We start from the raw sequence: 24,466 nt of genomic DNA on the forward strand, positions 1-24,466 counted from the left end.
GATAGGGAGAGGAGGGTGAGGTTGCTTTAACTTGCTTCTTCTATAGGCTACTGTAGGTGGGTTGTTGCTGTATTTCTGCATTGCAGCCTCTCTGTCTGTCTGTCTGTCTGTCTGTCTGACTCTCAGACTGTGTGACCACCCCCCTCTCTCATAGAGTGTCTCTCTCTCTCTCTCTCTCTCTCTCTCTCTCTCTCTCTCTCTCTCTCTCTCTCTCTCTCTCTCTGGCTGCTTGATGGAATTCAAACACACAACAATGGCGACTCCCTGTAGCAGTAGCAGCAGCAGCAGCGGTCCTACTCCCTATACCACCAACTCAACATCATCATCATCGCCGTCATCGTCATCGTCATCATCCACAAGCCACAACAACAGCAGTACTAACGGCGGACCTACAGCCCAGCAGCACCACCAGACAACCCGACAGATCACGACCATGACCAACAACATGCAGGGTAAGGGTCCAGATTAAGCCCAGATTACATTCTAGTGAAGGTTATAGCCTATATTCTCCACCGCGCAAGGGTGTAGCTCGCCGAAAAGAACCGACGCTAAACGTCGCATCGCGAGCCTACAGTGTCGGCTAGCGACTCTTCTAGGCTTTTTCAGCTGCAGTGTCACTGTGGAAAAGCATTCACTGGGATTATGATTCTATGGTTTTAAAAGCATCTTGTTTAGGCGATTGCTATACATAATTGAGAATAAATGTTATTACACTGTTATTACAGCTATAGACCATGGTTCTCAACCTGCGGTCCGGGGACCCTCAGGTGTCCTTGGAGGGGTTCCAGGGGGTCCCCATGCTAAATTATTGATAGTGAGTGTGAGTGTGTACAAATGGACCCCTCATGGGTCCATTTGGTGGTTCCATTTTATTTTTTAAAGTACACTATCAAAGTAATGGAGGTCCATGTGGCCTTATACCAAACTGGGTGTCCCTGAAATTAAGGCAAAGGCCTGATTATCTCACTGATCTAAAACTAAATGTAATGTTGTGTCCTGGTGGCCATTGGCTGGCCCACATACAGTCTTTAATATGGGCTCAGATAAATCAGTTGATGAGCTGCTTGCATGTCTGTTTAATGAATGATCATTTCATGTGAAAACGTGGAATTTAGCTCCATAACTAATTTGTCCTTGGTGGAACTGTCGTTGCCTCACCCACATTGCAGTGGTTAAAGCCACCCCCCCTGGGACCACCAGGGGTCTGTGAGGGGTTCCCAGGGGGTCTTCCCCACCAAAACGAGGGAACAGTTAATTTTCACAGGCTAGAAGAGATTTTACTGTATGTTTCACTCTCTCCACTGATATCTCTCCACAGTATATAGAAACCTGTACTAAATATAATCTAATAAACAATCTTCTCTTATTGTCCAAAAGTATTGGTCCAAAATATTTCCAAATGAGAACTACAGAATGTGAAACATTGACGATCCAGTTAAGAGCCTGCATTTTCTTTGGGGCTTGTCAACACAAGTATCTTAAGATTTATGTCTCATTCCCACCACTGTGAAACCGATGCCTCTTCTAGAATTCAGCTTTTATACAAACAATGTATTTTCAAACTTGCAGAATCCAACACCTGCTGGAGATGTCAAAGCGAAACAGGTAGCTACACACTTTATTGATTTAGTAGAGTCATGCCTAATTGATGCTCTGTCGTATAGGACAGTGTCCCATGCAAAAATGTTTTGACGTAGATCAACATTTTCTGGCATGTGACACTGATATAATAAAGTATAAATCAGGCTTAAGATGAAGTATCAATTTGTAAACATTATTATCATGTCTGACTGCATTTTTATTTTATCTTAATTTTTTTTGGCATTATCCTATAAGAACTTTGATTAAAGTGATATTATGTTTTCATGAAAACAAAAAATATAGAAAAATGCACATGTTTGTTTGTTTTAAAGCTTGTTTGTTGCTAGCAATCAATACTATAGGCCGGTGTTGGTTCAGTAACAGGGGGTCTCCCTGTCTGTCCAGTGAGCGCTAAACAGAAAATATATTTTCAGTTTTGGATAGAAGTTTAATGCACTCAGGGTAGAGAACCCCACAAATATCATTTATCAGCTTTGTGTTTTTTTGGTCTGCTCAGTTTTAGTTCCATTCCATCATTTACAATTTCACTTATTTATACTGTATACTTTATGAGTTTTCTCTCTTGATTGGATAAAATTGATATTCTGACCGAATAATTTATTTTCTGTTTACTAACACAAACATTCCACACCTTTAAGGCGACATGTTTTACACCATTAAATTGCACAGTCACTACAATCAGAAACACTCTTCTTGTTTTTTGGTTGGTTTGTCACATTCCTATCATGGTATCATTGATAAATAAATTGAGTTGCATCATGACAACTTCTGCTTAGGTACTGCTTTTGCCCCAGCAGTTATGAGCCAAGAGATGTAATTGCAGTGATCTCTAATGCTTAGTTTATTCTCAATTGTATATGCTTTCTCTTGTCAAAAACATTAGTGAGTTTGTAGTTTTTTGCTGTTTTTGACAAGCGACAACATACTGTAGTGTAAGTCAGGAATAACAGTGTCATGCATTGCTCCTAACAAACCTTTTGTTTGATATTACACTTTCACTTTGCTTTATTGGTATTTTTTTTCTTTTTTCTTTCTCTACATTTCTTTGACAACTTGTTTTTCCCCTTACCTTTATGCTAACGTTTCCTAACTCTCTACTCGATGCCAAACGACGGTGAGCCTCCCCCCAAACAAATGTATTGACCTGTAATGTTTATCGGTGAAAATGTCAACCTTTTAATGCAGATTCATTTCCAGATCCCCATAAGAGTATTATTTTTTGTTCTTTGTTTACTCTAGGCCTGGGCAACATAACAATAATTTGATCAATATCGTTTACATGAGACAAAATATCATCTGGATTCTGGGATTTTGGATATCGTACTATCAGTGGCAGTGATATGGTATTTTGTTGGTTTTAATCAAGTTAAATAGCCAATTGCTAAAATTGCCAATTGCTAGCTATTTTCAGTCTGAAAATGTATGGCCATTTTGTTTTGTGTAAAAAGTAGAACTTTCAAAAGAAATAATAAGAAAAAATATTTATCATAATATTACATTATTGTCACACTATCAATATCAAGGTATTCAATCAAAACATTTTTGCAATATTTGATTTTGACCACATTGCCCAGCCCTATAGTTTACTGTCTTTCAATGTATTCCATTTATAGCTTTTGTATTTTCATATTTGTTTGCATGCAAATGCATAGTCCCGCTGCAAATGCATTTTCATACTGTGTTGGAATGCGTTGGTATGTTTCCCAGCTCACACTGATGCAAGGCTGGTTTCTGTCGTAGAGGTGTTTACCTGTCCAATAGCCACATTGGAGGTTGACCTTCAAGTGCAGCTGTTATCTTTCGGTTCATAGTGTGAAATGGACATCCTGTGGAACTCTGGGAGTAGGCCTACATTCAATTCTAATCCAAATTACTTTTGATCTGGTTGGTGAAAGGTTGAACTAAGAACGCAGGGGAGGGACTCTGTCTCATAATACACGTCTTTTCGTTTGGTTTCAAATGTGGGTCCCTCGGCGACAGTCAAAGCAAAAAAAAGAAGAAGCATATTGGTCCTTTAAGTTAAGACAGCTCAAGATCCATAAGACAATGAAACTAGAAAAAGTGCTCCTCGGAGCACAGGTCTCCACCAGGTCAGGAACGTTTGTGATGTTTGGACAAAATGTGTAGGAGTAATATAAACGTATTTTTCTTTTAATTATAATTATTTTGCAAAAATGTGCCTCCTGGTGGCACTATAATAGGGCAATGTTAAAAGGGTAGCGTGCATAGCAATTAATGATAATGATTTGAGGCATTTTCAAAACGGGCCACACCTGCAAACTTTAGATGCCAATCTTAGCCAACTACGATAGAATATAAAACATCACACAGATCCGTCTTGATCAAATGACTATAAAGATCATGTGTACCTATTTGTGTGATATTTAGAGAAAAGGACTAATATAAAACAATGTGTTTCATATAAGTCAGCCTCCTGGTAGCACTATAAAAGGCAGATTTGAAAAATGCAGGCCAGATGTTTTTCCTTGGCCTCTAGGGAGTGTGTATACAAACTTTTACGCAGATCGGTGCAGTTATAGGTAAAGATGTGATGTGGCTTCTTATTGTGTCACCATAAGGCTGATTTGACATTTTTTGTGGCATTTCTTCTTGGGCCAAGTGGGAATGTGCGTGGAAAACTTGACAAAAATTGCACGCTGTGTTCATGATTCGAGGCATTTTGTTCCAAACGGACCAATCCTTTCAAACTTTGAAAGGCAATATTTGCCAATCGGGATCCAGTATGGACAATCGAACAGATCCGTGTTGATCACATGATAGTGTGTAGTGTGTACCGATTTTCAGATGGATAAAATATGTGTGAGTAATATAAAGAAATGTAAAAAAATCATCCTCATGGTGGTTCTATAACAGGCCTTTCTGGAAAATTTGGGGCAGAGGTTCAGAATTGGCATGCAGGGAGTGTGTGTGCACAGTTTGGCCAACGGTGCCGGAGATGGTGGTGGAGACAATAATCACTAAAGCCCTCTTTCAAAACTAGTGAAAATATACAAGCTCGATGTCATGTGTTGTGAGCATAAGGTGTTGTTGAAATGGAAAATTCAAAACAACAAACTGTCTTTTCACCTCTAGGCTTTCAGATTAACCTGTCTGGAGCTCCCCCAAGTAAGCAAAACGACGTGTGTTTGCTACAACACCACCAGTTCTCAGCCCCTTTGCTTCCGTCTGACACAGTCTGGTATGAGGGATCTGTCCTGTTGTTCTGCACTAATCCAAGCCAACAGTCACCAGATCCTATAGGCGTGTGCCGCTAGCTAATAACATAACCAACCGATATATCACTTTGGCCCATATCGACCATTATTCGACTTTTTTAACGACATCGCATTCGGTATCTGCAGTTATCCAGCCGATGTTTCAGAAATGAGCAGAAATAGCCGATCTACAGTACAAACACAATATGTTTATTAATAAAATACATTGATTAGAGTTGATTTAGCAGTTTTGAATAAAATATTGGTAATCTGTGCTCTAGAATTCTCCAAAATCTGGATAAATATCAGACCTGAAAATCTGGCATCAGTAGGGCTCCACATGTATTGGGTCAATGTGACTTTGCACACATTTTCCTCTCCCTGGATAAAGCTGTGTGTGTGTGTGTGTGTGTGTGTGTGTGTGTGTGTGTGTGTGTGTGTGTGTGTGTGTGTGTGTGTGTGTGTGTGTGCGCGCGCGCACGCATGCGATTTATACTTGCGAGCAGTGTCGTGCACCGAAAGTAGCTCACAACTGACCTTGTAATGTAGATCTACAATTGTTGGCTTTTGTGTTAGGCTTAATAATGACACACTCAAAGATATGTTTTCTGTGTCCCAAAAACGTCCCAAAACATTGAAACTAATGTTTGCCCCAGTAAAGCCAGCAGTCTACCACCGTTAGGCTAAAGTAAACACAGGCGAGGTCCTCCACTGTTTCTGTTATGGATCTTTATCGGCACAAGCCTAAAGGCTTTTAGAGCATCCACTGGCCATGCCAATATACTCCAATCTCCTCTGTGCTCCATCCTCCAGCATGACGTGTTATTGGGAAATTGGTGACTTGCCGAAATATGTGGCCATCTTGTGGACTCAGCATAACATAAATGCTTGTACGTAAATCACTGATGTTTTTTAATTAACAGAGTTTAAACCTAGCAGTATTTAGGCCACACATTGCAAGGGTTTCATGTGAAGTCCACAAGATGGTCACCAATTCCACCGTAACGCCGCCATCCTGGAGGACGAAGGAGGCAAGGAGACAGGAATGTGAGTATTGGGATCTGGCTATATTGGCAGCTGGGCACAGAGGTTCACACCTGGTGGGCACCCTCAGCTGGCATCGGTATCGCCCACTCGTTGATTTGAATACACCTGTACGGTAGAATAGCTTGTAGATCGGTTATTTTGTCGGTTAAGAGAATAAAAATAAATGCTAATATAAATAATGATATGACCAACATAGGGACACCAGGTTGGAAGTGGCTAAAATACATATTTTCAGGGTATAGAATTTCCCATTGAATTGGGAAATGAGTGAGTATAAAGTACTGATTTAGTAAATAAAACTTGTATTATGTAATAATGTGTGGTTGTAAAAAAGAAATCCCAAGGCACACCTGGACCACTGCATTAATTGACAGTTGATAGTTCCTATCAAACTCTGTAATGGAAGCTCTATCTCATATCTTCAGTGTGGTACTAACAAGCAAAACAATGTAGTCCCTGGTGTGGTCAACCAGTTTGCATTTGTTTCAGCCTACCCAAGCCACGCACGCACGCACGTGCACGCACACACACACACACACACACACACACACACACACACACACACACACACACACACACACACACACACACACACACACACACACCTAAGTGGCTCTCTTGGCATGACTTGCACTTGAGCATAGCTCTTGCTTGTTGAGACAAGGGCACATACTCCAAAGGTTTCGTTTCAAACTGTATCTTACACTTAAATCCAATGGAATCTTGAGTATACACATTCTTGTGGTATTTTGGGTGGTGCAATAGTCTAGAGAGTGTGGGATGCTTCCTTTCTTTTCAAGGTGAAATCAAAGTGGTTGGCCTTCAAAGCATGTCTTCGTCACATATTTGTTGGTGTCTTCCTTGAGTGCGCCTGTAGACCCCATGGGCTTGGGAATTGCAGCGTGAACGCATGCATAGTTGTGGGATCCATATATGCATGCTACTTGTCATATATTTGCATTTGAAAGGAAGAAATCCATTGTCTGTACTATGACTCAGTGGTAAATGGTAATAGACAATAGAACCTTTTCCCACAGCAGCCATATTAACTAAAATAACTTATTTCCATCACAGGTTTTTACCAATGATACTAATTACAATTCTGCTACCTTTTACATAGCAGTCTTTCCAGTGAGCCATCCTGCCTTTAACCTGAATAGTAGTATTAATTCATAATAATTACTATCATTGGTATAACAACTATGAAGGAAACAAATAACGCTACACAAGTATTTCAATACGGCTGCTGTGACAAAAGGCCTATAATGTAAGAACATTTATTGTCAACCTTCTGCAATATGGTGAGTATTAATTAACCACTTCGGGAGTTTGAAGATACCATGCTTTCACAAATAAGAAGAAAAAAAAGAAGCCAAAATAGGTACAATTACAATTTAGTCATTCATTTAGCAGATGCTCTTATCCAGAGCGACTTAAAGATCAGAATATGCAGTGCTCGTGTACTGTACACATGCCAGGGTTAATTTGTGTTAATTTGCAAGTCAATTTCTTGTAAGACATTATACAAATGTTCATGAACTCGGGGAAACTCTAGGAATGTACTGTATGCGTGACTAATGTGTCATTTACACCTACATTTCAGTAAAAGTTTCTGTCAATGACCAAATAATGGCATAACATGGTTATCTTATCTACAGTACAGTATGCCACCGTAAATTGGACATACGCCGGACGTTTTTTCCTTCATTATCCCTCTTCCCAATTTAATCAATAGCCTTATGGAAAATGAGCCATTATTTGTTCATGGATAATCTAGTCAGCCAAAGACAGAAGAAGGAGGAGGACGCATAGCTCTATTACAAACAACGTTTGACAGTAGTCTTATTCGGGGATAGGTATATATGGATATCCTAGTCCCTTTTGGATGAGAGCCAGTGGATGAAAATATAAAATATAACATTTCAGATCATTCAAATTGTCTTTGGTAAAAATGCACTGCAAATGATCTGAGTTAACTGTTTATTGTCCTGTTTTTCTAGAAAAAGCATGAACTTTACACATTTGAATACATTTAAAGGAATGTATTCAATCTACTGATTATTGCTTATCGTCGCTGTCAGGTAGAAACCTTGTATGTCCAAAACATTTCGTTTTATTATTTAATTACATTTTTAAGAATATTCTAAAATTGTGAGCTTGTAGATCATCTATTTTCACTACTTTTGTGTTTTTGTTTTATAATAATCTGACGTCATTCATTCCTTTGAATTCACTATGTTTATCTTGTTGAACCCATGTTCCTAAATCAAATGGTGATTATGCTTACTTTTATTTACTATCAGGTAAACGCAAAGCTCTGAAGTTGAACTTCGCCAACCCGCCGATCAAATCCACATCTAGATTTATGCTGAATACAGCGGGGCCACCCTTCCAGAACCCTCACATGTAAGTAGACATGGACATGATATGAACTTGGCAAGTGGGGTGCTCCTCTGTTGAGTGACTTATTATAATTACTTTTATGCACATGGCCAGTGTTGTTTGTCTGGTGTAAGTGATGTTTTTTGTTTTAAAATGTTTTCTTTTGGGGATTTCTTTCCTCCAATTTATGTTTAACTATATGGTATAATCTGATGGTAATCATTGTTATAGTGCTCTCCAGCTCTTTGTTAAAACAGAAAATATATTTTGAGGTCGAGTACAATTTCATTCAATCAGGAGAGAGACTTCCACAAAGATAATTTATCAGTTTCAATTTTGTAGTGCTCCAGCTCCAACTTTGTCTCCTTATTTATTTATTTGTTTGTTTGTTTATTACATACATTTGTTCTTGTACCCGATTCTGTACCCTGTATGAGTTCTTGGATAATATTGTAATCCTGACCTGAAAATGTATTTTCCGTTTACTAAAGCGTTGCGGAGAGACATCATAGATGTCATCGACGCCGGCAGGTTGAATGTGGTTAATAATATTAATATTTTGATGTGTAGGCCTACCTATCTCCCCCACACACATAAACACACATGCACTTGTTGTACTGTATGTCTTTTCGTCAGAGAGAGGATGAGGACGCACAGTATTGAGTCGTCAGGGAAGCTGAAAATCTCAGCGGAGCAGCATTGCGACTTCACGGCCGAGGACCTCAAAGACTTGGGCGAGATCGGACGAGGGGCTTATGGCTCTGTCAACAAGATGGTGCACAAACCATCCAACCAGATCATGGCTGTCAAGGTGATCATGGTGTTCTTCACTGGTGTAGCAGAGAGTCAGAGACCAGGGACCTTGTATTTCCTATTTTGTTATGTCAAAAACAAATAGTTTTAGTTTGTTGTATATGACATAAAAGTAGCGAAAACAAGCACACAACGCGTTGCAATGCGACATGTTAATGACATACTGTAGTGTATACTATATACTGTTTAGTGCTGCACGATTCTTGCTCAAATGTGAATCTCAATTTTCCTCCACAAGAATTGAGGTAACGATTCTCACACAATTCTCATGTTTTCCCATGAAAATATGTATCGTCTGTCTGTCTGTATTAGCTGAACATTACTACATTCAAAAGGTGGCACCTGGAGCCAACTACTGTGGCTTTAAACAGACAACATCAAAGTGCTTGACTTAAACCTCTTTTAAAGTCTCAATCTAGATCACCATCTTTTTTCGATTAATCTAATTACATAACAAAAGTATTCAAGCGTGTGACTAAAATAACCACATTGGATCAAGTAGAACAGCTTCTTTATTGTATTAAATCATTCTGGAGTCCCCCTGGGCTCTATAATTGGTACGCTCTTTTTTCCCCTGACACAAAGGGCTCCAATTTCGTCTAATCTTTCTAAATACACTGTTTTGGGATTTAGCAGTGGGGAAGGGGTGTTCCCCCACTAAAGTTTGTATTTTGATTACCTGTCTAAATCCCTAAAACACCTCCGTTACCCGTTATATTATGCATAGGTATGGTTTGGGCATTACAATAATTAAACGAATCACCAGTCCATGTGCCATTGCCTTTAAGAGATCCCTTATGCATTGCTCGTTAGTGCTATATTGCTTCATAGCCTAAGCCCGTTGCTGCCTTGAAGTCTCACTTGTGCTGAGAAAGCTCCTATATTCGTAATTTTCAGGCAGCGGCTAAATTGTGGGCCGCGTTGCGGGTAAAGGCCGCGACCAAAATCTCTTTGTCAAAAACTGACGATCTACAATAGCCCATCTACAAGCCGATCCATTGTGAGCTTGTACATTGGCTAAAGTTTGCCTTTTATCACACACTTCATGTGTTCTGCTTGCCTGTTCTGATCTTGAGACGGTCATTATTTGGCGCTGTTTTTCCGCAGAGTTTGGGGAAATGTTTGCACCACAACTATGCAGTCGAACCGTGCGCTGATACTCTACACCTTAATCCAGTGCTATAGTCCAGGTTTTTTCAGATATACCATAAGTAAAGTGGTCAATGGATGAAATGATTAGCAGACAGTATCCGCTTTTTTTTCTTCAATAACGTTGGCGCGGCATACTAGGTAGAATATATAGCCTATAACGGTAGACTACTACACCACTGCCTTAATCCCATGTACAACGTGCTTATAACGTATTATTTTGGAACCTTAACTAACATCCCTATCATGTACCATATCTGTACCATCTGCTGTGTTCATGATCGTGATCATGCACCTTATATCTTAGATACGGTACATACCGCGCTGGATAGATATACTAAATGTGTAAATAATATGAAGATACGTGTACTGTATACACATGTGTTTTTATTGATCTTTCTCTCTCTTCCCCTTACTCCACCTGCCCCCCTCTTCTTCCCGTTCTCTTTTTATGGAAATAACAAAAACGATGGAGCTTGTGCAAAAACGAATTCCACCCGCTGTTTCACACCTGTAAACCTGTGATGTAACGATCAAGCTGATTCTTATTCACAGAGAATCCGATCAACGGTTGACGAGAAAGAGCAGAAACAGCTGCTGATGGACCTGGACGTGGTGATGAGATGCAATGACTGTCCCTACATCGTCCAGTTTTATGGAGCTCTCTTCAGAGAGGTGAGAAACTGTCCCTACATCGTCCAGTTTTATGGAGCTCTCTTCAGAGAGGTGAGAAACTGTCCTTACATCGTCCAGTTTTATGGAGCTCTCTTCAGAGAGGTGAGAAACTGTCCCTACATCGTCCAGTGTTATGGAGCTCTCTTCAGAGAGGTGAGAAACGCCTCAAACGCATAATTATCGGGTCGCTATGCAGAGCAGTGGTTCTCCAACGTCTACAAATATAACCAAATGGATCCTAACGGGTCCATTTGGCTCCATTTGTACACTGTCAGAGTTACAGAATTGTAGACCCCCCTCAAGGAACCTTGAGAGTCCCTGGACCCCACTTTGAGAACCACTGACATAGAATATGCATTAACCTGAATCCTAGCGAACATTCTGCAAAGAATGGCAGATCTTCAAATAGCAGATCAACGCGTTGCGTTTCGGACCCAGATCTCTACCAAAGTTGGATTGTGCTTTAAGCCTAATTTATGCTTTGTAAAATGACAGTGTCACTTGCCAAACAGAAGAATATATGTTATGTGATGTTTATTTATTTTATTTGACATCAGATCACAATCACAAACCAGATCCATTGTGTTACAGCACGAGTGCTACTTCTTTTATTTTTTAGCAATTTAGGCTTTTCTAAATAGAATGACATTAAAACCCAATCAAGTACAAAATAAATAAATAATAGTAATAATTAACATAATCAAAATCAGACTCAACACATTAACCCATTTAGGCCCAACGTAAAAAAAGAAAAAAAAGTATTCTGAAAGAATATATATTTAAAGATTTGTGCCGCATTTTCATGATTTTTCAAAAATAGCAGACCTACAAGCTTGTAGATCTGCTATTTTTCAATAGCTAAAGTATAACATAATGCTTAGTTAAAACACCAAAAGGGGTTCCCGTCCAGAATGGAAAAGTAACGGAAGAAACTGGAATGATAAAAAGATATTATCATTCCAATAACCAGTCAGTAACCATTCCTGTAAGCACAGTTGATTTGAGTTGATTTCAACCAGTCCTCTGTTAAACACACACCACCTGTCTCTCGTTTTAGATCCGTAGTGAGACTGACTATAAATTAATATTCATGTGTTGGTTAACATTAACAATGTTTGTTCCTTAACAATGTCTTTGTTTTTCTTTCAGGGGGACTGTTGGATATGTATGGAACTTATGTCTACCTCGTTTGACAAATTCTACAAATATGTATATTGCTCATTAGATGATGTGATTCCAGAAGAAATATTAGGCAAAATAACTTTAGCTGTAAGTTGTGACATGTGTTTCTGTTGTGTGTGTGTGTGTGTGTGTGTGTGTGTGTGTGTGTGTGTGTGTGTGTGTGTGTGTGTGTGTGTGTGTGTGTGTGTGTGTGTGTGTGTGTGTGCGTCCTTGCATGTGGGTGTGGATGTGTGTGCGCAGTATATACATCTAACTTTAAATTCATAACATATCTTATAATGTAAAAAAAAACTATTCCTTTCTAAAACAAAAAATTCTGTGTTTCCTTGCAGACTGTGAAAGCACTTAACCACTTAAAAGAAAGCTTGAAAATTATACACAGAGGTAAGATACAGTTGCTTCTTAACCACCTTATAGACTTTGTTGCCCGGTGTCCCCCAATGCTATATAGCCTACTATTTTAGCTGATCTCCGTGCTCACAATTGTGAGATTGTAGATCAACTAATTTCTGTGAATGTTTGCATATTCTTTCAAAGTGTTCGCTTATCATGAGTATAGTGACGCTAGCGTTCATGTGGTTAAGTGCATTACTTGCGCTGCGATATTGTTGGCCGTTACTATATAACGCTGTCGTTAAGGGCTGCGTGACATTGATACTAAATAAGTAATCATCATAATGCTATAGGCTAGTTTAGTCAAGTTAGATTTGGGATGCAATTTTATGCAGTTTGGCTCTTGATTCGTAGCAAATTGTTCCATCTCTCCCCCCAGATATTAAGCCATCCAACATTCTCCTGGACAGGAATGGCAATATTAAGCTGTGTGATTTTGGCATCAGCGGTCAGCTAGTGGACTCCATTGCCAAAACCAGGGACGCAGGGTGCAGACCATACATGGCTGTAAGTGTTTTTATTTTATTTTCAATTTCTTTATTTATGTTTTTTGGGGTGGTGTGTGGGGTGCATGCACGGCGCACGTAGGGCTCCGAAATCGCATAACGTCCTGTGACGCACAGAACGGAACGCATTGAGGCGCTGACAGTCACGAGCAACTGGAATTGAATTCCGCGGGTGAAGGAAACCAGTGCGGTTTTATGTTCGATGTCTCAATGAGCTGTTTTAATGTCTTAATCCTGTTTATGAGGACACTCCCACAGCGCCAGTATGTGCATGTGACATTGTAACATACATGCCTACCCAGGGATGCCATGTCTGCCAGCTTATTATAAGCGACTTTGGGCTTGTTTTTCTGTAAAGTCACTTGTAAATATTGGTAGTTATTTTTTGTTGGCTTGTTTCTAAAGTGTAGTTGCTTATTTGGGCTTGTTTCCTAAATTTTGATTAAACCAGTGGTTCTCAAACAAGCCCCTCAAATGAATGTCATACATGTATTGTATTTTTCCCCATCTGAAAATGTTTTGTGCCAGGGACCCACGTACCAAACATATTCCACATTTATCACTCTTTAAAATAAATAGCAGATCTACAAGCTACAAACTTGTAGATCGGCTTTTTTCAAATATGGTAGCCAATGTTAACATGTTTAAAGTGCCCATGTAGCCTATAGTAGTCGCTTTTCTCTTGAGCTTATTTTCAGAGACCTGGTTGCTCATTTCTCTCGCAAAAATCTGGCAACATCTGGCCATCGTCATGCACTGGAGTTTATTTTTTGCAAGGGGGCCCCCCTCCTCCTACTCACTCCACTACGACCACCCCAGCAGTTTCCATTCTAAATTTGACGATGTGGCTATCAGGGACGTAGAGGCACACCTCCGCCACGCGCTCTCTGAAAGGCCAGTGTGGGAGGGTGGGTGGGCGGAGGATTTCATTCATTCATGTCTGGGTCAGAATGACCCAGGAGGACCTCCCTGTGGCCGTGAGCTCACAGCCCAGGAATCTGAGGAACCGCACGTCTCCGGTTTCCTGTTTCCAGTCGGCAGCCCTGTTCATCCCGCCAACCGATTACTACGCAGACAAACACACACACACACACATACACCCTCTCTCTCTCTCTCTCTCTCAGACCTGCGGTGAGAAATATCTGACATTAGAAAAACCAAACACTGTCTGTCAGTACAGCTTGTGGTTCAGCGTTTTCATATTTGGCTCACACGCGGTACGCAGATATTATGTGAATGTCGGCTCTAAGCAAATGCCGCCTCATCATACAGCAATTTAGCCACTCTTCAATACTACTGTGTTCTTCGGTTGTAAATGGATACATTAATTAACCGTGTGGGTGGATTATTTCTGCTACAGTAGACATGGCTGTCTTGGCTGTTTGGCTGTTGTCGAAGCTGTCACTGTGGGTCGGGACCAAATTGTGGGCCGCGGACCGATCTTTGTGGGTTGCGAGTGAATACCCCGCCTCCTTTTTCATGCATTAAAAATAAATTCAGACTTGTAGATCTGCTATTTACACTAGTTTGGGTCCCGGGAGACATAACATTTCTCTTTTGGGTCACAGGCTACAAAGGTTTGGGAACCACTGGTCTGAATAGTGTCTCATACAGCGGCAGTTCCCTCACTGACAGGTTTAGATGTTGTACCGCTGTTGTACCTAATGTATGCTCGTTATATAAATTAGTTGGTTAGTTTATTTATTTTGGTAAAAAAGAACAAGAAAAAAAAACAGTTGTTGTACAACTTAGTGAACAAGGTGACTATTTGGCCAAAAAGGTACGGGCTGAAGCCCCACCTTATTACCCCTCAAATAAATACCGTAATATAATAAAAAATAAAATATCACAGTAGAAAACGTAAGAGTAAGAAAATGAACTATCATGACGCTTCAAAAACAGACCAAACAAAAAGAAAAAACATTTCGGTTTACATTATTTCAGATTTAAACGGTAATAACTAATTACATGTAGTGTGATCAGCCAATGGTGGCTCAGAGCCTCCGACTGAAAACCAAATGCCTAATGATTAGGCGTCGTTTCCTTTTAGGCTAGTGGTTAAGAGATGGTTAAGATATATGTTTGGCTTTAGCGTGCCTTGCAGTGCGGGAGGCCAGGGTTCGAATCCTAGGTGTTACGCTTTATGCCAAAGACAGCTGGCAAAATAATGATCGTTGATCTGAAGCATAATTGGTGGATCAAGAGTGGGCTTTACCTGAAAAATAAAAACGATCAGAACTATATTACGCTTGCTTAAACACTAATGATTTCACAGGATAGAATAGGGTCCCATAAGCTATCGTGTGAAGTGGTAAATCAAACAGGGGGAGGGGGTCCTAAAAGGTTGTTTGTAGATTCTCTCATGTGGACTATGATGAGCTAGTTGCCAGGCCTGGCAGGTGTGGTGTGTGTGTGTGTGTGTGTGTGTGTGTGTGTGTGTGTGTGTGTGTGTGCGTGCACGTGTGTGTGTGTGTGTGTGTGTGTGTGCGTGCGTGTGCGTGTGTGCATGCGTGCGTGTATAGTCTATAGTGTGTCGTCGTAGCCACTGTAGCGCAGAGGCGTGTCAGTGCTGCAGTAGCAGCATCTTCTTGTCCCACATTGCCTGGGGTGACATCATCGTCTAAGTCAGGCTTTTGAGTAACCCATTGAGAGGTGCTCCCCTCTGCCGTGTGCCCTGGCTCTCACACAGGCACGCACGCACGCACGCACGCACGCACACACGCACGCACGCACGCACGCACGCACACACACACACACACACACACACACACACACACACACACACACACACACACACACACACACACACACACAATTCAATTCAATTCAAAAGGGCTTTATTGGCATGAGAAAACATACGTTTACATTGCCAAAGCAGAAAGAACAATACAACAATACAGCAATACAATCAAAACAAAAATGATGTACTTTGAAGGTCAGAATCTTCAATAGATCAACTTCTGTGTACCAAGATCACTCGATGCAGGTATAGTGCAGGAATATACACAATGATTAGTCTTTAGGGTGGTTGTGTTCCATTTGATATCCTTCTCCTATATCACAGCACACACAGTGTGCTCACAATGTGGTGCATATTGCCATGCCATGTGAGCTGGGCTTGAGGCAGAAAGGCAACCTGGAATGTACTGTACTGTATGTCCAAACTCACAATCCAAAGGCATCATGATGGCATAAGCTATGCAGGTGTAAACATGCAGCTCACAATCCAAAGGGATCATGTTAGCATGAACTGGGCAGGTGTAAACATGCCCAGAGGCAGTGAAGTGGTCTGGTATTTTCAGTACAGAGATACACAACGTTCTGTTGTGGACTTGACAGCAGGGTGTAATTAGGACAGGGCAGAACGTCCAATTATCCAGCATGGTGAGGGATATTGTATTAACCATACAAAGAATTCCAATACACATAGAGTAGCTACGGCATATGGGAAATATTTTTATTTTCTTATCCTTCAGTAGTGTAATCACGGACAATGGCATGATTGTAATATAATCATCATATATAGTATAATCATACGGAGATGTAAATATATATATAATATATGTAAATACTATTTTTATATATATATATATATATATATATATATATATATATATATATATATATATATATATATATATTATATATATATATATATATATATATATATTATATATATATACCGGTATATATTTACATATTTATATTATTTACATATATATATTTACATCTCCCTATAATTTTGTGGTTTTAGAAGTCCGATTTAAATAAAAGAAAGACAAAATGTGGATCAACGTTGTATGTCAACGGTAGCGGTAACAAATTTCAACATTTGGTGCAAAGCTACTATTCAATAATGTGGCCTACTATACTTACATGAAATTTCGTGTCTAGAAAGGTAAATACCCCAAAAGGGGTTCCCGTCTAGAAAGGTAAATAACCCAAAAGGGGTTCCTAAATGGGTATTTAGGACGGGATGTAAACTGCAACTGATTCCAGAAACACAGGTTATTAATATAACCACAATGCAGTATTTGTAGTATAGGCTACTTAAACCTTTTTATTATGTGTTTGTTGTTAATGAACCAATCCTTTTCTCCCCTTCTCTGCCTATACGGTCCTTCAGCCAGAGAGAATAGACCCCAGTGCATCCAGACAAGGCTACGATGTTCGCTCTGACGTGTGGAGTTTGGGCATCACATTGGTGAGTCAGTGGCCCCGCCCCCTTCTATGATCATATCATACTACAGTGTCACACAAAAGCATAAATAGTAGCCGATCCACAAGCCCGAAACACTTGTGGACCTGCTACTTTTTATGCTTTTGAATTTGAATCATGAAAAGTAACACCATGCTTCACACATTCACTCACACTGTTCAAGCTGCGACATGTTGTGAGCTTATGGATCTGCTATTTTCGCCGTTTCTTCAAACGTTTCTGTCTGTCTGTCTGTCTGTCTGTCTGTCTGTCTGTCTGTCTGTCTGTCTGTCTGTCTGTCTGTCTGTCTGTCTGTCTGTCTGTCTGTCTGTCTGTCTGTCTGTCTGTCTGTCTGTCTGTCTCTCTCTCTCTCTCTCTCTCTCTCTCTCTCTCTCTGCTTCAGTATGAGCTGGCCACCGGGAGGTTTCCCTACCCGAAGTGGAACAGTGTGTTTGACCAGTTGACCCAGGTGGTGAAAGGAGACCCTCCTCAGCTCAGTAACTCTGACGAGAGGCGCTTCTCTCCCAAATTCATCAACTTCGTCAACGTGTGGTGAGGAGACACACTATATTTATTACTTCGTCAACGTGTGGTGAGGACTGAGGAGACACTATATTTATCAACGTGTGGTGAGGAGACACACTATGAGGAGACACTATATTTGACTATTCATCTATGATGACATTTGACTGAAAATGCCTATGTCCCAGTGCTTCTCAAAGTGGGTCCTTGAGGGGGTTCCAGGGGGTTCCAGGGGGTTAATATAGCAAAATCAGTGTAACCACTTTAACTCAATATACAGAACAAAATAGTTGATCTACAAGCTCACAATGCATTGCGATGTGTTGAGAGAGAGAGGTTGTAGATCCGCTATGTTTAGAGAGGCGATGTAGAGGGGAAAAAGGAGGGAGAAAAGGAGGGTTACCAAGTATAGAGCCCTGGGGGACCCTGTATATACGTAGTTAAATCACACCCGTGTGAACGGAGTGGTGCAACTCCCCTCTCCCCCTGCCTCTCTCTCTCTCTCTCTCTCTCTCTCTCTCTCTCTTTCTCTCTCTCTGTAATTAGCAGGCAACAGTGCAACACTATCTCTCTCTCTCTCTGTTTCAGGCACAACAGTGCCACTTTTGTACTCTAAACATAGTCACAAAGGTTAGGTCCTAACCTAGTTAGTCACATAGGTTAGGACGGACATTGCTGTTACTTGGAGTGGTTGCACCACTCAAACGCTGATTGGAGCTGACAGTATTTGACACAGAACAAACTCTACAAGTTGGTGCCCCCTGGTGGATAAAACATATATTGTCTTGAACAAGAATAATCCTATATATTTTTTTCCTTCTTTGTCAAGCCTTACAAAGGACGATTCAAAAAGGCCAAAGTACAAAGAGCTGCTGGTGAGTTCAACACTAGATCAAATAATACACTTTTGTTGTTTTCCAAGATATAAATATTTGTGATATGAACCAGGGCTACCCCTGAAAAAGAAAAAGACAGGACACTGTGTGCATTTTAGAGGTCTTATACTTAAGATTTTATTTGTGTCCTACTGGAGATGTACAGTTGATGGAACGGTGCCATACAGTATGTCATTATTGATTACTCCGACCTCCCATTCCCGAATGCATGTTCGGACTAACGGGACTTCAGATCTATGGGCAGACACTGATGGAACAAGCTCTTGGGTGGGGGACATATTTGAGCTGTCAGCTTCAGGCAATAGCACTTGTCAACAGTATAGCTGTCCTACAGTACCTAAACACAGGGTCTACATGTTTCAATGGAAGAGTAGGGAGACCACCTCCAGCCACTGCACATGTACCAGCTATATTGTATTAAAATATACTGCTGTAAGTGACAATTTATAAGACCCCAATGGAACCAAGTCCCCAGGATGTTTTTGTGTTATCCTTTTAGCCTTAATGTCTGACTGTACCACGTGCTGTTTACATTTATGACCATTCAATAGAACAAAAATCAACTTATACGGTTAAAGCTCTATATTCTGTTTGCAATCATTGCTATAGAGGACAGAGGTAGGTATCCCAACCTGGGAAAAAAAGTTTAATAAAATCACGTCAGGATAACAGTCTTAACCCAATTTGTGCCCAAGACGTCTCCAGATGTCCTAGGAATTATTGGAGGAAAAGGGAGAACACATACAGGACAAATCCGTCTCTAAGCCTAAATCCATGTGATTGATTCCTAGCAGTGTTAACGCACAGACTCCTGTCTCTCCCCTCTCCAGAGACACCCGTTCATTCAGATGTACGAGGAGCGCTCGGTGGACGTGGCGAGCTACGTGTGCAGACACCTGGACCAGATGCCTGCCTCTCCCAGCTCGCCCATGTATGTGGACTGATGGCGCAATGACACGCAACAAAACAAAACAAACACACGAATGGCAACCTGAATAGAGAGAGAGAGAGAGAGAGAGAGAGAGAGAGAGAGAGAGAGAGAGAAAGAAGAAAACCCTGCAAAACGAGATGTCATAATAATAAGTAAATCAAAACTACAGTGTAAATGTGCTTTAGTCCCGTCCCGCTGTGTTTAAAAAGAGACAAATCGTAAGGCGGCTGCGACGCCACATGCAATAAAAAGAAAACAATAAGTTCATTTCAGTCACATCTGTATGATATATCCACATTCACCTGCCGCTGTCCTCCTCGCTTTCTCTCGTCTGCGCAAACGCGCGCGCACCCACACGAATGAACGCACGCACGCACACACACACACACACACACACACACACACACACACACACACACACACACACACACACACACACACACACACACACACATACACACACATACATATGCACACACAGACACAGGCATTTAAGTATAATAGTGCTGAATTGAAGCTACAATCTGTAAGATTCGTATCCGTTGTCTCCCTCTCCTGACAGAGAGAGGTCATTGCAATAATGTCCGCACTACAGCCCATGTGCTTCAAATAACTTTATCGACATCGTCCGCCAGTAGGGTGTCAATGTCTCGATGGAAGAGCATGCACCACCAACCACTGCACACATACAGGACTAGTTACATTGTATTAACATGCTCTACCATACAGACTGGTTGGAGGGGATTTAAGTGATATTTATTATTAAACACAAACCCTATTCACTTAGTTGACCGGGGTCCCCCATGGCGCTATGCTAGGGACGCAGATTTTTTTCCCTTCCATGTCTGATTCTATTTGCTGCAAATAGCAAGCTCAAGCTCACAACAACGTGTCGCCACATTGTGAACTTGTATCTGCTATTTTTGACAGATGTCTGCCCCGGACTATAGGGACGCTGTGGTTAAGTGTTAAATAGGTCCATGTTCCTACAGCAATCATTAGAGTGTTTGTTCTGTAACAGTGGTCTCACCATGTCTGCAGCTCTTTAGTAAACAGAAACTACATTTTATATCACTTTTGTCAAATGAGGAGAGATAAATCATACAGAATACAGGAGAAACAAGTGAAACCGGAACTCTCTCTCTCTCTATAGAAAAGTGAAGCTGATAAATTATCTTTGCAGCGTTCTCTCTCCTGATTGGAAAACATACGTGAAAATGTATTTGCGGTCTACTAAAGAGCTGGAGAGACAGAACATACACGCTATAGCAATGATTATTATCAGAATAGAGCTTTACATTTTATTCATTAAAATATGTACCAGATTGTAGCTTCAATCACCTGTGAGCTTCATAAGAGACCATATCTATATATGGGGGGTGGGGGGCGGGGTTGGGGTAACCTGGAAATGTATTTATGGAAATCGGTCACATTGTGGAATATTTTTTAATTTGATGATTCTATGGACATACTGGAATCCTGCTCTCTGTGAATGGTTACACCTGTTCCATGTATGTGAATACAAAGCATTGTGTTGGGTATCTTAAAGTCCTACTGTGTGACGTTCATGTTGGTAGTCCTCAAGGACTGTCTAAAGAGGACGAGACGCGAAGACCGTACGGGTGACGCCATGTTGCTCCATGGTGCTCCATGGTAGGAAAGAAACATGCGTAGTTGAGACGGAAGGAAGCTGAACGCAGAAATGTTGGCTGCATATAGCCCATTGCGCATGTTTCTTTCCTTCCATGGAGCACCATGGCGCAACGTTCGGTCTTCGCGTCTTGTCCTCTTTAGACAGTCCTTGGTCTGCCTGTGGTTCTGTTGGAACTGCGTTTCCCAGAATTCGGTTCAGAACAAAACCCACAGAAGTACCAATCCAGTCATGTATTGACTTGGTCAAATGTTGGTACATTTCCGGCTGCTTTGGGCATTTTGGCATGCGTCTCACAAAAACGTTTAGAGAAGTCAATAAACACATGTGGAATGGTTATTGTGAAAAAACATATACCAGTAAAAATGTATAAGAATAACTTTTGAAAAAGTTACACAGTATGACTTTAATGCAGTGGTTCTCAAATGTTGTGCGGAGGTACACTGGTGTGGCCTTGGGATTTAGTGACAACCACACAATATTATTGTATACACAGTATACAACAAACTATACAAAACGTTATGAATTCTTTCAATTTACTATATCAGTACTTTGTGTGAACTAATTTCCCAATACAGATTCTATAACCTGTTATGTCATGTCATTATAGGCAAATACATAAATAAATTGCAAAAATAGCCGATCTACAAGCTCACAACGCAACTATCTTTTAGAATACAGGTCTGCCTTGGAGATTTAATTCGACTTAACCACTGGTGTGCCTTGTGCACACAAACGTTTGAAAACCACTGTCTCAAAGCCTGTTGCTTCTTGTTAGAGCCTGGTTCATACTTTTGTCGTACAGCGATGTATAAAACTGAGCATAAGCAGTTTAAACACTTTGAACACACCGCTGGACCTGTTGTCTGTCCAGCGTTGTGATAGTGAATGATGAGGCAGCTCCTCACTGTGCAATGGACTATAAATGAAACAAAACCAGTTGGTGTGTTGTCTTCTTTCTTTTGTTGTTGTTGCTGACAAAGCTACAATCTCTACATTTCATATCGTTGCCGTCATATCATCTTAGTAAATTAATGTCAAACTTTTAGTAAATGAAAGTCCTACTTATACTACAGTCACAAAAGTAGCACAAATAGCCAATCTACCTGCTCACAACAAATAAATATGATAACAATAAAAGGTATTAAGGAGAGCTTGTTACTAAAGATTCAAAAAGCTTCATTGTCCATAGTGATTGTTAGAAAATGTCCTTGAAGGAAAGGCTCCTGAAACAACAAATCATAAAACCTCAAAAACAAAACTAACAAAAACAACAGTTATGAATCACCAAATATGTAGATGACTGCCATCGTAGACTATCCTCCAGGTACTCAGACAGCAACACATCTTTTTATGTAACAAATAACAATAGCCTACAAAATGGTGACAAACCTTTCCCAAATTTGGATTCTAATATAGATATATCATAGATCAGTGGTTCCCCCAGCTACATTTGTTAATATTATCACAATAATGTAACCACTTTAACCCTGATTTATTCTTTGGCTATTAAAAAACAATCAAACTATACAACACTGCTCTGCTACTAAGCTTTATAATGAGTCTGGGAGTGGGGACACACTTTTTTCACATATCTTTCTTTTGTTTTAAAAGGCTTCTTTTATGTTGAATTGTTGGCCAACGAAATTACACCCTTGAGCGATAATCAACTAGTCTGTATTTGACTTGCAGAGCGATCTTAATTTGGTGGTGTTAAGTGTTGATCAAATGACCAAATACTGTAACCTCCGGAGGTTAGGGAACATTTTTGTGACGGACACAACTGTACCCTGGAAATATTAATTATTAAAAGCACCAGAATTGTACTTATATGTGAAGTGTATGAATTACATTAAGAAGAACAATCAAGTCTTAGTATGATAATGAATATTGAATATGAATGTTGTTATGTTCCTTTATTCCAGTCATGGGAAATAATATCAGACATTGAACCCATAATATAATCATATTTTGCAATTACAAATATAACCTGGATTGTTTTTGTAAAATGAAATAAACAATGATTTAATGTTCACAATATTTAATCCAAGAGTCAGAACCAAGGGAGTTTCAGAACCGAGTGATATCACCGTTGTCATGTGACAAATACATTATAATGGGCTCAACAGATCGGAGTCCTGACCTGTGATTCACCTATCAGACAGGACTGTTCTGCTACTCATCTGTGTTTTCATCGATCTCACCTTCCCTTGGGGCTACTGGCCTGATTTTCATACTGATAGACTTCAAGGAATAGTTGGAACCTTTCCATGCATGCCATATGACACTACTGTCACTATGTGTGGCATCAACTCCCCAACGATAAAGTCCATTAGGATTTGAAGTAAGACAACCTGGACCATACCAGAACGCCCCCAGATGTGTTCTAGCACAATGAGCAGAACTGCCATCCTGGTCTCGGTCTTGAGTGGAGAATCTCCGTTCATTGTGATAGGAGAGTGAGTTACCTGTGTGGAAAGAGTTCAAAAGGGAAGGTAAGTGCGGAACAATGACTACATCATCATCAATCATCATCATCAACATTATCATCATACGATAGGCCCCCACTCGTTTTATATTTATATATACATATTTATATTATATACAGTCTGGTGTATGTGTCGTTGCTATGTATGTCTATGTTTGTCATGTCTATAAAAATCTAATAAAAACTAATATAACAAAAAAAACATTATCATCATACCAAAACGTAAATTGTAACTTAGCTATTTACAGCCTATACTTTTCTTTGACCGTATTGCCTTGCCCTTGTGAGCTTGTAGATTTGCTATAGCTGTGAAAGTACCCCTCAGAAATGGGATGTTACCATTTTTACTAGACCACTAGTTAATTCCAAAATAATTGTATGTGTGTGGGTTTGAGCTACTGTTGGGCTGAAATGGCTCCTGTTTCTGGGGCTCACTTCTACTTATTTAACATACCTGCTGATCCACCTTCGTAATGACCAAGATGCAGCATGTATCCATAGGCCTCTGAGTCGATGTAAATGGAGGAGAACTGGGCAGATGCACTGTTCCCACTGAAGTCCTTCATGTCTACTCTCAGCTGGCTTCTTTTCCCTGCAGTCATATAGTAGAGGTTCTCCAGCCCTACAGTAAGACATAAGGACATGATAGGCATAAGACTAATCTCTGTTGACTGACTGTGAAAAGATGGCACTGGTTTTGATTGGAATAAGACAATTATTTTTTAATATACATTTATTTATGCATTTATTCATATTGTGTGTTGTCCATGAACAATATTATACCAATGGTACAAGAAAGCTGTCACAAATTCCTTC

At 40.3% G+C, this 24,466-nt stretch overlaps 1 protein-coding gene across 5 annotated transcripts; it reads left to right on the forward strand.

The window, feature by feature from the left end:
• The first annotated feature begins 214 nt into the window (after positions 1-214).
• map2k4a (mitogen-activated protein kinase kinase 4a) lies at positions 215-22,101 on the forward strand. 5 transcript variants are annotated; one of them, XM_080776589.1, is made up of 13 exons: positions 215-452; positions 1,570-1,605; positions 4,696-4,728; positions 8,168-8,270; positions 8,883-9,057; positions 10,764-10,883; positions 12,033-12,152; positions 12,398-12,449; positions 12,838-12,965; positions 17,091-17,168; positions 17,566-17,714; positions 18,514-18,559; positions 19,411-22,101. In XM_080776589.1, exons 1-13 carry the CDS (start codon positions 233-235, stop codon positions 19,522-19,524), a joined length of 1,374 nt encoding a protein of 457 aa, XP_080632715.1. In that variant the 5' UTR covers positions 215-232; the 3' UTR covers positions 19,525-22,101. The 5 variants fall into 5 exon arrangements, with proteins under 5 accessions (XP_080632715.1, XP_080632716.1, XP_080632718.1 ...); XM_080776592.1 differs by having other exon boundaries at positions 314-452; positions 4,704-4,801; XM_080776593.1 differs by having other exon boundaries at positions 389-452; positions 4,704-4,728.
• The last annotated feature ends 2,365 nt before the right edge of the window (positions 22,102-24,466 follow it).

This window comes from Protomyctophum bolini (assembly GCF_963924005.1).
Source record: "Protomyctophum bolini genome assembly, chromosome: 11".
In the NCBI taxonomy this organism is placed as follows: Eukaryota; Metazoa; Chordata; class Actinopteri; order Myctophiformes; family Myctophidae; genus Protomyctophum; species Protomyctophum bolini.